Here is a 17,137-nt window from a genome sequence, read left to right as displayed (position 1 = left end):
GCCTGTGTGTATGTACAACAAATGCTTAACACTACTCCTTTGATAAGCCTACTGCTCGACCACACTACCACAAAATAGAGCATTAGTATTATCTCTTTTTGCCACTATCTTACCTCTAAGGGGAACCCTTGGACTCTGTGCATACTATTCCTTACTTTGAAATAGTGCATACAGAGCCAACTTCCTACAATGAGCAACCTGCTGGTCGAGTAACAGGGACTCAGAGTGCACACCAGGTGCAAGCAGAGTCCCTGTTCCTGCCCATGGACAGGTCTGTCACGCATAAGGCAGGCCCCCCTCTAGCCCAGGAAGCAGAATGAACTATCCCATGAGTGACGATATATGTGCAGGAGCACATATGCCCCGTGCTGGCATTTAAAACATCATGCTCGTCTGAGTAACCAGCGGTCCATTGGATACTATAGGCTGGCATCCGACCACTGCTCAGAAGTTCAGCTCTGCAATGGCCCGGCCGAATTCGGTTGTGTTTGGAATCAAACACTGTGCTTCTATACCATGAACATGATGCCCATTGTTTAGGATTTAAAAGCAGGTGGCCATCAAGTTAGCGACTCCTTTACTGTTTTGGCAGGCTCTCCCGAGACGCTGCCACAAAAGACAAGAGTCTGACCTCCTACTAGCAGTGCTAGCACCCTGGCAGGACATAAGACAAAGGGCCTGAGCAGGAAGGGGGTGCACCTCCACCCACCCAGGCTGGCTAGTGAGACAGGCATCAGGACGGTGAGCCTCAAAGGCTTACCCCGCTTTTGATATGTAAGTAGCTGTCCCCGCAGTGAAGGACAAAGCCCTTCCCGCCCTGCCCGGAAGTCAGGCGGGTATTTAACTGTGCAGGAGCTGTGCACTTCCAAAGGACTAGCCACACCTTTTAGGTGGGCTAGGAGGTCTGGACAGCCAAGAAGAGTGACGTACTCCCACATGAAGTCGTCATTCAAGGAGCAGATTAGCCCCAGGAACTACAAGGCCAATGGCCACTGTCCCTCACACCCTTAAATGCCAGCTAAACCAGGATTTAAGGGGCTCCCCTGGCACCAGATATTAGATCTTACCTGGGAAAGAAGAAAGAAGCACAAAGAGACCTCTGCACCAACAACAGGACCTGGACTCCAGCCCAGCACAAATAAAAAGAGGGCACAGAGTGACCTAAGGAGACCAGTACTGGAACTGCGTGCCTGACGTGTGCTCGAGGTGAAGTCTCGTTTGTCCCAGCAAGAGGGACCCTAGAGGACACCGAGAATCCAAGGAAGACTCCCCTCACTGGTGGCACCAGTCCGCTGTAAACTGCAGGAGTAGAGGTGAGCTGAGATCAAAGAACTCCAACCAGACAGGCAATGCGTGTCTGAGCATAAAGAAACCCGGTGCCCAGCATCTAAAGAGTGGGAGTAAGACCCGTGCCAAGTTTCAAGCATTTACTCCCCACCAAACGGCCTCCAACCGCCAGAAAGCCAATGGACTACCCTTGCAGCTACAGAGGCTTGTCTGTCGCCTGTCTGGAAACCAACGGCCACACAACGTTCACTGTCTCCAGGAGGCCACCCCCACCCCAAGCATAGAGACTGACATCGCCTGCGACCCCTCTCCTGTGGGACTGCAGCCTGAAGGAAGTTACTTCAACTGGAGCAGCAAAGCATCTTTGGCATGACAGGCCGTTGATTGACAGCTAGAAGTCACCCCTGTACCCACAGCCACCAGATAAGGTGGTGAAGATCCGACTGTCGATTCCTACTCCCAGCCCCCCAAAGACCTCTACATCCGAAGGGTAGGATGTGAGTCCACCCCCAAGTCCAGTTTTGCAACGGAGTGCAAAACTCACCAGCCACTGTGGACTGTTCAGCCCCAAGGATGGCCATGTCACCTCTGCAACCGGACTCCGTGGGCAAGGTAACAAAAGACTGGCTGTTGAATCTTGGTCCCTGCAGAACCTTGAGTTCCCATGGGTTTGTCGGAACTCACCCTACAAGTGCCTGAGTACTCACTGCTATTTTCCCACATGGACTTCAATAGAAGCCCTTTAAATCTACAAAGTACTGTATCTTTTTAAAGACTCAAAAATTCACAACTCCGGTTGTACAAAAGCTACAGAGTTTGTTTTAGTGTCTAAATTAGGATTAAAATCGAATCTGTTTTTCTAAATTGGTGTCAGATTTCTGTTGAGTCGTGTCATTTTCTTATCGTCTTACATTTATAATGTGAAATGCTTTACACATGTTCCTCTAAGTAGTCTGACTGCTCTTTGCCACACTACCAGGACTGAGCTAGGTTTTGGTGGGAGTTAATCCGAGGTCCACTACTGGTATTGTGTTGGTATTCCAAGGTAGGACAAGCTAGTCATACCATATAATAATACCTTCACCATGTTACACATGCCCAAAACAAGGAAGAGGAAGAAAAAACATACGGCCATGCAGAGGGAATAGGAGAGGCAAAAGAAAGAAATAGTGCATCACACTAAGGTATATATCCGATCATGCAATAAACCATGTAACAGGGTCAGTCTCCAAAGAAATAAAGCAGCCTCAAGGCAGGATAAACGGAAAGCATTTGCCTATGAGATGTGAATTACGAAATGTCGAGATAGAGCGCTTGCGCACTGCCTAGGCTCCACCTAAAAGCAGGTGGAGAACGGAATGATCCAAGGGATAGCAGTGGCCAGTAGAGTTTTCACCTCAGAATCACAGGGATAGCAGGCTTTTTTCCATCAACCCTAAATCCACATCAAAGAGTCTCCCAATGGTTAATTCTCTGACTCACAATCTTTAATCCATACATGGAGCCCCCCGCCTATATACTAAAACAAGCTAATGTTGTTCGATTACACAAAGAAAGAACAGCATATTGTTTAAAATGCAAACTAAACACGCAACAATCACTAGGTTTCAATATAGTGCTTGCTTGCTGCCAGTCCTGCAGTTTCATACCATTAGGAAAACCAGAGATTATAATTTGCAACTTCAACAGAAACCATTTAATAGAAAGTACAAATATGAGAGAAAAATGCAGCCTGCAGAATGCCCTTACTTTTCTGGAAAACAAAGATTTCTCGTTCATCTAGTTTTGTTAATACCTAAAATAATCGCAAATGATGCTATCATGCTACAATGCTCCTGTCCTATGCTCATGTAGGGAACTGTAGAGACAAGAGTTCCTGGGCAATAAAATGCAGTCATGCTCTAAACGTTCATAACGCATACCCTCTTGTGACTCCGTCAGCTGTAAAGAGAGAATTCAGATGCTCAGTACACATCTGAATGCAATGTGCATAAATTGACAAGAAGAGATTCTGTTTGGCTATGATTCTGTACAGAAGGCACAGAAAATGAGGACACCAGCATGCGCAGCAGACAGAGGCAAAGCAGGTAATTGGTTATTGGGGCGGGTGATGGACTAAAGGGAACAACAGGCAGAGGGGCTACTGTCCGAAGCGCTCGCTCAGAGCCGTGCACTGAAGGAACTGTCTACCAAATCCAGAAGGAGAGTTAGAGCTCCTGGCTATAAAATTACATTTACAGCTGTTTACACAAAAGTGAAAACACAGAGCCCTTGCTTCCAAAAACACAAACTGAGCAGGCCTGAAAGTAAAGAACACAAGCTGAGCTTGCATGCTGCCTTTTGTAAGGGTTTAATGGTGGAGCAGATGTTCGACGAGCTGAAGGGAGACAAGGACAGCACCGGGATGAATGCAAAAGAATGTCAGCGGCATGGGAGGAGGGTGGGAGGGACGAATGCTGCAATAAAATGCAAGCAGCTATTGGCCTGAAAAACCCACAGTGTAACTGGAACAACAAAGGAATGATAAAGTAGTCCATCAAAGCAAGAGATAAGGAACCAAAGTGAAATTATACAATACTCAGTCCCTGCTCTGAAAGAGAAAAAGTAGAGACAAAGAGGCAGAACTGACCACTAGTAGGCAAGGATTTTTAAAGGACACTGAAACAAACAAATGAAATAACTTTAAGACCACAAGAAGTATAGTAAGTGAACAAGAGGCCGTACGCTTACGTTCAACTTAAAAAGGACTATGAGGCTGTACTTACAGTGACATGCTTCATCTCAGAGAAGAGTATCCGGTTTGGTATTTCAACCATGTTATCATGTAGGAACTTCCGACGCTCATGTAAAGGTCTGTAAAAAAGGGAAATTACACCCATCAGCCAAGAGAAATCACTATCATGCAATACATATGCAGTTACAGTTGTATATGCAGTTTACAGTTGCATATGCAGTGTCCAACAAAATACTGGTAATGAAAAAAAGCATAACATTTTTTAAATTAAAAATGCTTTAAAAAAAGAAAGGCAGTAGCATGCGTTACATACAGGGCAGAAGATCCCAAGCACCATGACAATCTGCTTTCCAGTGCCAAAAGACATTTTTATAGGCAGCTCACGTGATTCTCTATCTAAACTGGCAACTTCCAATGGTACTGGGTCATTGCAGATGATTATGCGAAGGGCTCAGGGTCACAAAAGAGCAGGTACAGATCTGCTCCAGAGCTGATGGGCTCCTGGGCAAATTATTTTGCAATTCACCACTTCATTTTTAGGATGGAGGCTACTAGGGCAATATGGAAAGGTTGCTCAGTGAAGGCAGGAGGGTTAAGGGGATTAAAGCAGGGTGAGCTGTGAGACCCAATGAAATGGCCAACTCCAAGAAAGCCTTACACTTCTCTCCAAGAAGCAGGGCACTCTAAGGGGCGAGACAAGCATAAGAGAAATACAATTTTGTATGTATCCTTCTGTCCCCAATTACCCAGTGCTCCAATCAAAAGACTGACTTTCAATGACTAATTATACATTAAATAAATATTCAGGAGATAAATTAACATTCTATCTCTCGGGAAAGGCTCCTCTTTCATCTGTTCTCAGGTGCAAAAAAAACAACTATTTGTTTTGTTGTGGTTTAGATAGGTATATATAGTATGTACCTACAATGTCCTGTTTTTTTTTCATGAGCGGACTGGAGTGCCTTTTGATGTTTAACAGTTAGTGAGGTAACAGTAAATGCTATGTGTATGCATACAAAACAAGCATTTGCAATGCAATAGGTCTTGCATTTGTGAGAGTTAGAGCTACTGACGTTGTAAATGACAATGTCTTTTACTTATGTGTTTTGGTTTGGAGTGTAGTAGATGTATGCCAGGTTCCATGGCAACCCAACCAGGCCTGTCACTGCAGGAGAGAGGGTACAATAAGGACGTGTAAGGAAATGCCTCCTTGGCATGGTTACCCCCTGACTTTTTGCCTTTGCTGATGCTATGTTTTGAATTGAAAGTGTGCTGAGGCCTGCTAACCAGGCCCCAGCACCAGTGTTCTTTCCCTAACCTGTACTTTTGAATCCACAATTGGCACACCCTGGCATCCAGGTAAGTCCCTTGTAACTGGTACCCCTGGTACCAAGGGCCCTGATGCCAGGGAAGGTCTCTAAGGGCTGCAGCATATCTTATGCCACCCTGGGGACCCCTCACTCAGCACAGACACACTGCTTACCAGCTTGTGTGTGCTGGTGAGAACAAAACGAGTAAGTCGACATGGCACTCCCCTCAGGGTGCCATGCCAACCTCACACTGCCTATGCAGTATAGATAAGTCACCCCTCTAGTAGGCCTTACAGCCCTAAGGCAGGGTGCACTATACCATAGGTGAGGGCACCAGTGCATGAGTACTGTGCCCCTACAGTGTCTAAGCCAAACCTTAGACATTGTAAGTGCAGGGTGGCCATAAGAGTATATGGTCTGGGAGTCTGTCAAACACGGACTCCACAGCACCATAATGGCACACTGAAAAATGGGAAGTTTGGTATCAAACTTCTCAGCACAATAAATGCACACTGATGCCAGTGTACATTTTATTGTGAAATACACCCCAGAGGGCACCTTAGAGGTGCCCCTTGAAACCTTAACTGACTATCTGTGTAGGCTGACTGGTTCCAGCAGCCTGCCACAACCGAGACATGTTGCTGGCCCCATGGGGAGAGTGCCTTTGTCACTCTGAGGCCAGTAACAAAGCCTGCACTGGGTGGAGATGCTAACACCTCCCCCAGGCAGGAGCTGTAACACCTGGCAGTGAGCCTCAAAGGCTTACCCCCTTTGTTCCAGCACCACAGGGCACTCCAGCTAGTGGAGTTGCCCGCCCCCTCCGGTCACGGCCCCACTTTTGGCGGCAAGGCCGGAGGACATAATGAGAATAACAAGGAGGAGTCACTGGCCAGTCAGGACAGCCCCTAAGGTGTCCTGAGCTGAAGTGACTAACTTTTAGCAATCCTCCATCTTGCAGATGGAGGATTCCCCCAATAGGGATAGGAATGTGACCCCCTCCCCTTGGGAGGAGGCACAAAGAGGGTGTACCCACCCTCAGGGCTAGTAGCCATTGGCTACTAACCCCCCAGACCTAAACACGCCCTTAAATTTAGTATTTAAGGGCTTCCCTGAACCTAAGAATTTAGATTCCTGAAACTACAAGAAGAGGACTGCTGAGCTGAAAGACCCCTGCAGAAGAAGAAAAGAAGACACCAACTGCTTTGGCCCCAGTCCTACCGGCCTGTCTCCTGCCTTCCAAAGAAACCTGCTCCAGCGACGCTTTCCAAAGGACCAGCGACCTCTGAATCCTCAGAGGACTGCCCTGCTTCAAGAAAGACCAGAAACTCCCGAGGACATCGGCCCTGCTCCAAAAAGACTGCACCTTTGTTTCAAAGGAGCAGATTTAAAGACCCCTGCAACTCCCCGCAAGAAGCGTGAGACTTGCAACACTGCACCCGGCGACACCGACTCGACTGGTGTAGAACTAACACCTCAGGGAGGACCCTCCGGCGACTCCGAGACTGTGAGTAACCAAAGTTGTCCCCCCTGAGCCCCCACAACGACGCCTGCAGAGGGAATCCCCAGGCTCCCCCTGACCGCGACTGCCTGACTCTGAAATCCCGACGGCTGGAAAAGACCGTGCACCCGCAGCCCCCAGCACCTGAAGGAACGGAACTTCAGTGCAGGAGTGACCCCCAGGAGGCCCTCTCCCGTGCCCAGGTGGTGGCTACCCCGAGGAGCCCCCCCCCTTGCCTGCCTGCACCGCTGAAGAGATCCCTTGGTCTCCCATTGAAACCTATTACAAACCCGACGCTTGTTTGCACACTGCTCCCGGCCGCCCCCGCGCTGCTAAGGGTGTACTTCCTGTGTGGACTGGTGTCCCCCCCGGTGCCCTACAAAACCCCCCTGGTCTGCCCTCCGAAGACGCGGGTACTTACCTGCTGGCAGACTGGAACCGGGGTACCCCCTTCTCTCCATTGAGGCCTATGCGTTTTGGGCACCACTTTGAACTCTGCACCTGACCGGCCCTGAGCTGCTGGTGTGGTAACTTTGGGGTTGCTCTGAACCCCCAACGGTGGGCTACCTTGGACCCAAACCTGAAACTTGTAAGTGATTTACTTACCTGCTAAAACTAACAATAACTTACCTCCCCCAGGAACTGTGAAAATTGCACTGTGTCCATTTTTAAAACAGCTATTTGTGTTTTATGTGAAAAGTATATATGCTACTGTAATTATTCAAAGTTCCTAAAGTACTTACCTGCAATACCTTTCAAATGAGATATTACATGTAGAATTTGAACCTGTGGTTCTTAAAATAAACTAAGAAAATATATTTTTCTATAACAAAACCTATTGGCTGGATTTGTCTCTGAGTGTGTGTTCCTCATTTATTGCCTGTGTGTACGTACAACAAATGCTTAACACTACTCCTTTGATAAGCCTACTGCTCGACCACACTACCACAAAATAGAGCATTAGTATTATCTCTTTTTGCCACTATCTTACCTCTAAGGGGAACCCTTGGACTCTGTGCATACTATTCCTTACTTTGAAATAGTGCATACAGAGCCAACTTCCTACAGGACGTCATCTTGGGAGTGTTTTTGGCTCATTCCTACAGACCGGCTCTGATACCCCACAAAGAGGCACCTGGTGACATTTAACTGGTAGAATGAGGGGGTCAAAAGAGGTAGGAGCAAAGAAAAGGGGACCGCCATATATTTGTGTTAAACTTTTAAAGGAATTATTCCTCTACATTGGTGGCAATACTAGCCAAACTTTCAAAAACATTGGCTGTAAACAAAGAGAATAACAGAAGAGGCAGCTTAACTGAACAATAGGCTTCAAATTTGTGCAGCTTGGTGAAACAGCTTCAGTGGTAAATGGGCCATCAGGATAGGTTCCAGAGGTGCAACAACTGTGACCTTGGGTCAGTGTTTTAAATAGAAATACAGAAGGGCTGGTACTCTGTAGTCATTAAAAGCAGTGCCTGGGGTTAATAGTATTAGGACAGCCCTCAGCTCAGGACTGGATTCTGTAGAACAGATAAGTGTCCCTGAATCTCCTGAGCCTTGACGGTGCCTTTTCGGTGCATACATTTGTGTACTGGCTGATGGTCTTGAAGTCAGAATTATCTCTGATGAGGTGGTTACTCAAAATTTGAAGTTTTGGCCTTGCCATGCGGATCACCTAGAGCAGAGCGGGAAGCCTGGGTTTTGACAAAACACCTAGACCAGTGGTGCCCAGTGAGGCTCCTACAGGGCTGGTTCATTGGCATTTTTTTTAGCTTTGAAAAGCATTCAAATGTATGTTTTTGGGGGGAATCCAAGGTAGGTCCAGAACCATGTCAGAGTTTCTTGATACGAACATAAGATACATTTTATTTAAAAAAATTATATGGAACTTATTTACAGAGTGGTTACCCTAAAAGCCTGGCATGGATCCTGCCTGTTTGTTGTCTTGCACAAAAGAAAAAAAGACTATAGTCGCAACAACACATTTGGGTTACATAAGTACAAGCACTGGCTGGTCCTGGTGGCCACAGTTTGTGAAACAACACTTCTGTTTAAAACATCTCGTGCCCATGGAATCTTTTCTGTTATTCTCCAGGATTGCCTTTGAGATGCAGTCCTTGGGGTGTGTACCCATATAAACAAGCACACCTATATTCCTACAGACATGGGGAAGCAGGAGTGAGAAAAGAGTCACTTGATAGGGTCAGAAAGATATTTTATTGACCTTGATTTTTCACGTACTTGGTAACCACGGCTATCAGAAATAATGCTCAAGTTTTCATCAAATGATGCATGGGAACTTAGTGGAATGGTTACATGAAGTCTGGAGTTGGAAGAGAGGACAGCAGGTTAACCATTACTGGACTGCGACAGACAATGCGGGGATCATTATGCACAGGAGTCCAGAGGGTGATGGGGAAGCGCTCTCTGCCTGTGACAGCGACTGTGGAGGGTATTCGAGGTGGTGCCTCTTCAAAAAGGAAACAGTGCTATTCGAGCGCTGTTTTAGACAGTGCTTCCGGAAGTGGAATCTGCAAGGTCGCAGCAGCTGTGAGTGGACTGTCATCAACGCCATGACACAAGTGAATTCTGAGAAGAGGAAGTGATGGAGTTTGCTCCACTTTTGTGCCCTATGATACGCTGCTCCTCTCACGGTGGCACCCTTGTGTTAGCTTCTTTGCGCTACTGGGTTGGGAAAATGGCTGCCTTTATTAACTGAACTCTATTTGAAGAGGCCTAATTTACATCCAAAGGCTAGATGTTTTTTGCTATCGAGCCTGAGCCTGTGAAGTGCTTGGGTCTGTAGTCACGACTCCTTTTCCGCCATTTTGGAGACAACACCTTTAGCCATCTTCTGGCATGAGGGCCAGAGCTGCAGTCTTTGAAGCTGGGGAAGATGGTTCGAATCTCGGTGACAGCTCAACATCATTTGATTCTGGGCAAATCACTTAATCTCACCTTGCTACCAAAAATGAATGTGTTCTTGTGTAATTTAACTGGTGCTCATGTAAAGCGGTGTAATACCATTGTCGTGGGTTTGCGCTAACTGAACTCTATTTGAAGAGGCCCGATTTACATCCAAGGGCAAGATGTTTTATGCTATCAAGCTTGAGGTCATAAAATGCTTGGGTTTGGAGTCACAACTCCTTTTTCACCATTTTGGAGACAACACCTTTCGCCATCTTCTTGTCTAGAACTTTCCATGTTCTTGCTAGGTTGTTGATCCTTGGGCGGTGTAAGGAAATGCCTCCTTGGCATGGTTGCCCCCTGACTTTTTGCCTTTGCTGATGCTATGTTTACAATTGAAAGTGTGCTGAGGCCTGCTAACCAGGCCCCAGCACCAGTGTTCTTTCCCTAACCTGTACTTTTGTATCCCCAATTGGCAGACCCTGGCATCCAGATAAGTCCCTTGTAACTGGTACTTCTAGTACCAAGGGCCCTGATGCCAAGGAAGGTCTCTAAGGGCTGCAGCATGTCTTATGCCACCCTGGAGACCTCTCACTCAGCACAGACACACTGCTTGCCAGCTTGTGTGTGCTAGTGAGGACAAAACGAGTAAGTCGACATGGCACTCCCCTCAGGGTGCCATGCCAGCCTCTCACTGCCTATGCAGTATAGGTAAGACACCCCTCTAGCAGGCCTTACAGCCCTAAGGCAGGGTGCACTATACCATAGGTGAGGGTACCAATGCATGAGCATGGTACCCCTACAGTGTCTAAACAAAACCTTAGACATTGTAAGTGCAGGGTAGCCATAAGAGTATATGGTCTGGGAGTTTGTCAAACACGAACTCCACAGCACCATAATGGCTACACTGAAAACTGGGAAGTTTGGTATCAAACTTCTCAGCACAATAAATGCACACTGATGCCAGTGTACATTTTATTGTAAAATACACCCCAGAGGGCACCTTAGAGGTGCCCCCTGAAACTTAACCGACTATCTGTGTAGGCTGACTAGTTCCAGCAGCCTGCCACACCAGAGACATGTTGCTGGCCCCATGGGGAGAGTGCCTTTGTCACTCTGAGGCCAGTAACAAAGCCTGCACTGGGTGGAGATGCTAACACCTCCCCCAGGAAGGAGCTGTAACACCTGGCGGTGAGCCTCAAAGGCTCACCCCTTTGTCACAGCACCGCAGGACACTCCAGCTAGTGGAGTTGCCCGCCCCCTCCGGCCCGGCCCCCACTTTTGGCGGCAAGGCCGGAGAAAATAATGAGAATAACAAGGAGGAGTCACTGGCCAGTCAGGACAGCCCCTAAGGTGTCCTGAGCTGAAGTGACTCTAACTTTTAGAAATCCTCCATCTTGCAGATGGAGGATTCCCCCAATAGGGTTAGGATTGTGACCCCCTCCCCTTGGGAGGAGGCACAAAGAGGGTGTACCCACCCTCAGGGCTAGTAGCCATTGGCTACTAACCCCCCAGACCTAAACACGCCCTTAAATTTAGTATTTAAGGGCTACCCTGAACCCTAGAAAATTAGATTCCTGCAACTACAAGAAGAAGGACTGCCCAGCTGAAAACCCCTGCAGCGGAAGACCAGAAGACGACAACTGCCTTGGCTCCAGAAACTCACCGGCCTGTCTCCTGCCTTCCAAAGATCCTGCTCCAGCGACGCCTTCCAAAGGAACCAGCGACCTCGACATCCTCTGAGGACTGCCCCTGCTTCGAAAAGACAAGAAACTCCCGAGGACAGCGGACCTGCTCCAAGAAAAGCTGCAACTTTGTTTCCAGCAGCTTTAAAGAACCCTGCAAGCTCCCCGCAAGAAGCGTGAGACTTGCAACACTGCACCCGGCGACCCCGACTCGGCTGGTGGAGATCCGACACCTCAGGCGGGACCCCAGGACTACTCTGATACTGTGAGTACCAAAACCTGTCCCCCCTGAGCCCCCACAGCGCCGCCTGCAGAGGGAATCCCGAGGCTTCCCCTGACCGCGACTCTTTGAATCCTAAGTCCCGACACCTGGGAGAGACCCTGCACCCGCAGCCCCCAGGACCTGAAGGACCGGACTTTCACTGGAGGAGTGACCCCCAGGAGTCCCTCTCCCTTGATCAAGTGGAGGTTTCCCCGAGGAACCCCCCCCTTGCCTGCCTGCAGCGCTGAAGAGATCCCTAGATCTCCCATTGACTTCCATTACAAACCCGACGCCTGTTTCTACACTGCACCCGGCCGCCCCCGCGCTGCTGAGGGTGAAATTTCTGTGTGGGCTTGTGTCCCCCCCGGTGCCCTACAAAACCCCCCTGGTCTGCCCTCCGAAGACGCGGGTACTTACCTGCAAGCAGACCGGAACCGGGGCACCCCCTTCTCTCCATTCTAGCCTATGTGTTTTGGGCACCACTTTGAACTCTGCACCTGACCGGCCCTGAGCTGCTGGTGTGGTGACTTTGGGGTTGCTCTGAACCCCCAACGGTGGGCTACCTTGGACCAAGAACTGAACCCTGTAAGTGTCTTACTTACCTGGTAAAACTAACAAAAACTTACCTCCCCCAGGAACTGTGAAAATTGCACTAAGTGTCCACTTTTAAAACAGCTATTTGTCAATAACTTGTAAAGTATACATGCAATTTTTATGATTTAAAGTTCCTAAAGTACTTACCTGCAATACCTTTCGAATGAGATATTACATGTAGAATTTGAACCTGTGGTTCTTAAAATAAACTAAGAAAAGATATTTTTCTATAACAAAACCTATTGGCTGGATTTGTCTCTGAGTGTGTGTACCTCATTTATTGTCTATGTGTATGTACAACAAATGCTTAACACTACTCCTTGGATAAGCCTACTGCTCGACCACACTACCACAAAATAGAGCATTAGTATTATCTCTTTTTACCACTATTTTACCTCTAAGGGGAACCCTTGGACTCTGTGCATGCTATTCCTTACTTTGAAATAGCACATACAGAGCCAACTTCCTACATTGGTGGATCAGCGGTGGGGTACAAGACTTTGCATTTGCTGGACTACTCAGCCAATACCTGATCACACGACAAATTCCAAAATTGTCATTAGAAATTGATTTTTGCAATTTGAAAAGTTTTCTAAATTCTTAAAAGACCTGCTAGGGCCTTGTGTTAGATCCTGTTTAGCATTTCTTTTAGAGTTTAAAAGTTTGTAAAAGTTTGAATTAGAACCTAGAACTAGTTGTAGATTCTTAAAAAATATTCCAACTTTTAGAAGCAAAATGTCTAGCACAGATGTGACTGTGGTGGAACTCGACACCACACCTTACCTCCATCTTAAGATGAGGGAGCTAAGGTCACTCTGTAAAATAAAGAAAATAACAATGGGCCCCAAACCTACCAAAATACAGCTCCAGGAGCTTTTGGCAGAGTTTGAAAAGGCCAACCCCTCTGAGGGTGGCAACTCAGAGGAAGAGGATAGTGACTTGGAGGAAAATTCCCCCCTACCAGTCCTATCTAGGGAGAACAGGGTCCCTCAAACCCTGACTCCAAAAATAATAGTCAGAGATGCTGGTTCCCTCACAGGAGAGACCAACACCTCTGAAATCACTGAGGATAGCCCCAGTGAAGAGGACATCCAGTTAGCCAGGATGGCCAAAAGATTGGCTTTGGAAAGACAGATCCTAGCCATAGAGAGGGAAAGACAAGAGATGGGCCTAGGACCCATCAATGGTGGCAGCAACATAAATAGGGTCAGAGATTCTCCTGACATGTTGAAAATCCCTAAAGGGATTGTAACTAAATATGAAGATGGTGATGACATCACCAAATGGTTCACAGCTTTTGAGAGGGCTTGTGTAACCAGAAAAGTGAACAGATCTCACTGGGGTGCTCTCCTTTGGGAAATGTTCACAGGAAAGTGTAGGGATAGACTCCTCACACTCTCTGGACAAGATGCAGAATCTTATGACCTCATGAAGGGTACCCTGATTGAGGGCTTTGGATTCTCCAGTGAGGAGTATAGGATTAGATTCAGGGGGGCTCAAAAATCCTCGAGCCAGACCTGGGTTGACTTTGTAAACTACTCAGTGAAAACACTAGATGGTTGGATTCAAGGCAGTGGTGTAAGTAATTATGATGGGCTGTACAATTTATTTGTGAAAGAACACCTGTTAAGTAATTGTTTCAATGATAAACTGCATCAGCATCTGGTAGACCTAGGACCAATTTCTCCCCAAGAATTGGGAAAGAAGGCGGACCATTGGGTCAAGACAAGGGTGTCCAAGACTTCAACAGGGGGTGACCAAAAGAAAGGGGTCACAAAGACTCCCCAGGGGAAGGGTGATGAGACAACCAAAACTAAAAATAGTAAAGAGTCTTCTACAGGCCCCCAAAAACCTGCACAGGAGGGTGGGCCCAGAGCCTCTTCACAAAACAATGGGTACAAGGGTAAAAACTTTGATCCCAAAAAGGCCTGGTGTCATAGCTGTAAACAGCATGGACACCAAACTGGAGACAAGGCCTGTCCCAAGAAAGGTTCCACTCCAAACCCCCATCCAGGTAACACTGGTATGGCTAGTCTCCAAGTGGGATCAACAGTGTGCCCAGATCAAATCAGGGTCCACACTGAAGCTACTCTAGTTTCTGAGGGTGGGGTGGATTTAGCCACACTAGCTGTCTGGCCGCCTAACATGCAAAAATACAGACAGCAACTCTTAATTAATGGGACTAGAATAGAGGGCCTGAGGGATACAGGTGCCAGTGTCACCATGGTGACAGAGAAACTGGTTTCCCCTGGCCAATACCTGACTGGAAAAACTTACACAGTCACCAACGCTGACAATCAGAGAAAAGTACATCCCATGGCAATGGTTACTTTAGAATGGGGAGGGGTCAATGGCCTGAAACAGGTGGTGGTCTCCTCAAATATCCCAGTGGACTGTCTGCTTGGAAATGACCTGGAGTCCTCAGCATGGGCTGAGGTAGAACTAAAAACCCATGCAGCAATGCTGGGTATCCCTGAACTGGTGTGTGTGAAAACAAGAGCACAATGCAAGGCACAGGGTGAAAAAGTAGAGCTGGAGTCTGGAAAAATGGCCCAGCCTACCAAGAGAACAGGAAAGTCAGTTGGGAAACCAACTGCAACACAGCAAAAGAAAGGGAACCTCTCTTCTCAGGAAGAAGTTCTGCCCTCTGAGGGAACTGAGCCTTTGGAGCTTGAACCTTATCAGGTTGAGCTCTTAGGCCCAGGGGGACCCTCAAGGGAGGAGCTGTGTAAGGGGCAAGAAACCTGTCCCTCTCTTGAAGGCCTTAGGCAGCAAGCTGCTGAAGAGTCCAAGGGCAAGAAAAGTGGAACACACAGGGTCTATTGGGAAGATGGACTCCTGTACACTGAGGCCAGAGACCCCAAACCTGGTGCCACTAGGAGAGTGGTAGTGCCTCAGCTGTTCAGAGAGTTCATCCTAACATTGGCCCATGACATTCCCCTTGCTGGACATTTGGGACAAACCAAGACGTGGGAGAGGTTAGTCAACCACTTCTACTGGCCCAATATGTCCAACATGGTCAAGGAGTTTTGCCTCTCCTGCCCCACCTGTCAAGCCAGTGGTAAGACAGGTGGGCACCCAAAGGCCCCCCTCATTCCACTTCCAGTGGTGGGGGTCCCCTTTGAAAGAGTGGGTGTGGACATAGTTGGTCCACTGGAACCTCCCACAGCCTCAGGAAATATGTATATCCTGGTAGTAGTGGATCATGCTACCAGGTATCCTGAAGCTATTCCCCTTAGGTCGACTACTGCCCCTGCAGTAGCCAAGGCCCTCATTGGTATCTTTACCAGAGTGGGTTTCCCTAAGGAGGTGGTGTCTGACAGAGGTACCAACTTCATGTCAGCATACCTGAAACATATGTGGAATGAGTGTGGAGTGACTTATAAATTCACTACACCGTACCATCCACAAACTAATGGCTTAGTTGAGAGATTCAACAAGACATTAAAGGGCATGATCATGGGGCTCCCAGAAAAACTCAAAAGGAGATGGGATGTCCTCTTGCCATGTCTGCTTTTCGCTTACAGAGAGGTGCCACAGAAGGGAGTAGGATTCTCACCCTTTGAACTTCTGTTTGGTCATCCTGTAAGAGGACCACTTGCTCTTGTTAAAGAAGGCTGGGAGAGACCTCTCCATGAGCCTAAACAAGACATAGTGGACTATGTACTTGGCCTTCGCTCTAGAATGGCAGAGTACATGGAAAAGGCAACCAAAAACCTTGAGGCCAGCCAACAGCTCCAGAAGTTTTGGTATGACCAAAAGGCTGCACTGGTTGAGTTCCAACCAGGGCAGAAAGTCTGGGTTCTGGAGCCTGTGGCTCCCAGGGCACTCCAGGACAAATGGAGTGGCCCTTACCCAGTACTAGAAAGGAAGAGTCAGGTCACCTACCTGGTGGACCTGGGCACAAGCAGGAGCCCCAAGAGGGTGATCCATGTGAACCGCCTTAAGCTCTTCCATGACAGGGCTGATGTAAATCTGTTAATGGTAACAGATGAGGATCAGGAGGCAGAGAGTGAACCTCTCCCTGATCTTCTGTCATCAGACCCAAAAGATGGCACAGTAGATGGAGTGATCTACTCAGACACCCTCTCTGGCCAACAGCAAGCTGATTGTAGGAGAGTCCTACAACAGTTTCCTGAACTCTTCTCCTTAACCCCTGGTCAGACACACCTGTGTACCCATGATGTGGACACAGGAGACAGCATGCCTGTCAAGAACAAAATCTTTAGACAATCTGACCATGTTAAGGAAAGCATCAAGGTGGAAGTCCACAAGATGCTGGAATTGGGAGTAATTGAGCGCTCTGACAGCCCCTGGGCTAGCCCAGTGGTCTTAGTCCCCAAACCTCACACCAAAGATGGAAAGAAAGAGATGAGGTTTTGTGTGGACTACAGAGGGCTCAATTCTGTCACCAAGACAGATGCTCATCCAATTCCAAGAGCTGATGAGCTCATAGACAAATTAGGTGCTGCCAAATTCTTAAGTACCTTTGACTTGACAGCAGGGTACTGGCAAATAAAAATGGCACCTGGAGCAAAAGAGAAAACAGCATTCTCCACACCTGATGGGCATTATCAGTTTACTGTTATGCCCTTTGGTTTAAAGAATGCCCCTGCCACCTTCCAAAGGTTGGTGAATCAAGTCCTTGCTGGCTTGGAGTCCTTTAGCACAGCTTATCTTGATGATATTGCTGTCTTTAGCTCCACCTGGCAGGATCACCTGGTCCACCTGAAGAAGGTTTTGAAAGCTCTGCAATCTGCAGGTCTCTCTATCAAGGCATCCAAATGCCAGATAGGGCAGGGAACTGTGGTTTACTTGGGCCACCTTGTAGGTGGAGGCCAAGTTCAGCCACTCCAACCC

The 17,137-nt window shown here is 47.8% G+C and overlaps 1 protein-coding gene across 3 annotated transcripts in view; it reads right to left on the bottom strand.

Annotated features, from left to right (window-relative positions):
* LIG3 (DNA ligase 3) overlaps positions 1–17,137 on the bottom strand; it is a 424,911-nt gene that overhangs the window by 318,548 nt on the left and 89,226 nt on the right. For all 3 annotated transcript variants that reach the window (XM_069226761.1, XM_069226764.1, XM_069226763.1), the window contains exon 12: positions 4,053–4,140. In XM_069226761.1, coding sequence (XP_069082862.1) covers positions 4,053–4,140 — 88 coding nt within the window. The remainder of the gene's footprint in view (positions 1–4,052; positions 4,141–17,137) is intronic.

The sequence above is a fragment of the Pleurodeles waltl genome, chromosome 3_2 (genome assembly GCF_031143425.1).
Source record: "Pleurodeles waltl isolate 20211129_DDA chromosome 3_2, aPleWal1.hap1.20221129, whole genome shotgun sequence".
Lineage (NCBI taxonomy): Eukaryota > Metazoa > Chordata > Amphibia > Caudata > Salamandridae > Pleurodeles > Pleurodeles waltl.
Note: the sequence above shows the minus strand (reverse complement) of the source record. Positions and strands in the feature narration are given on the sequence as shown.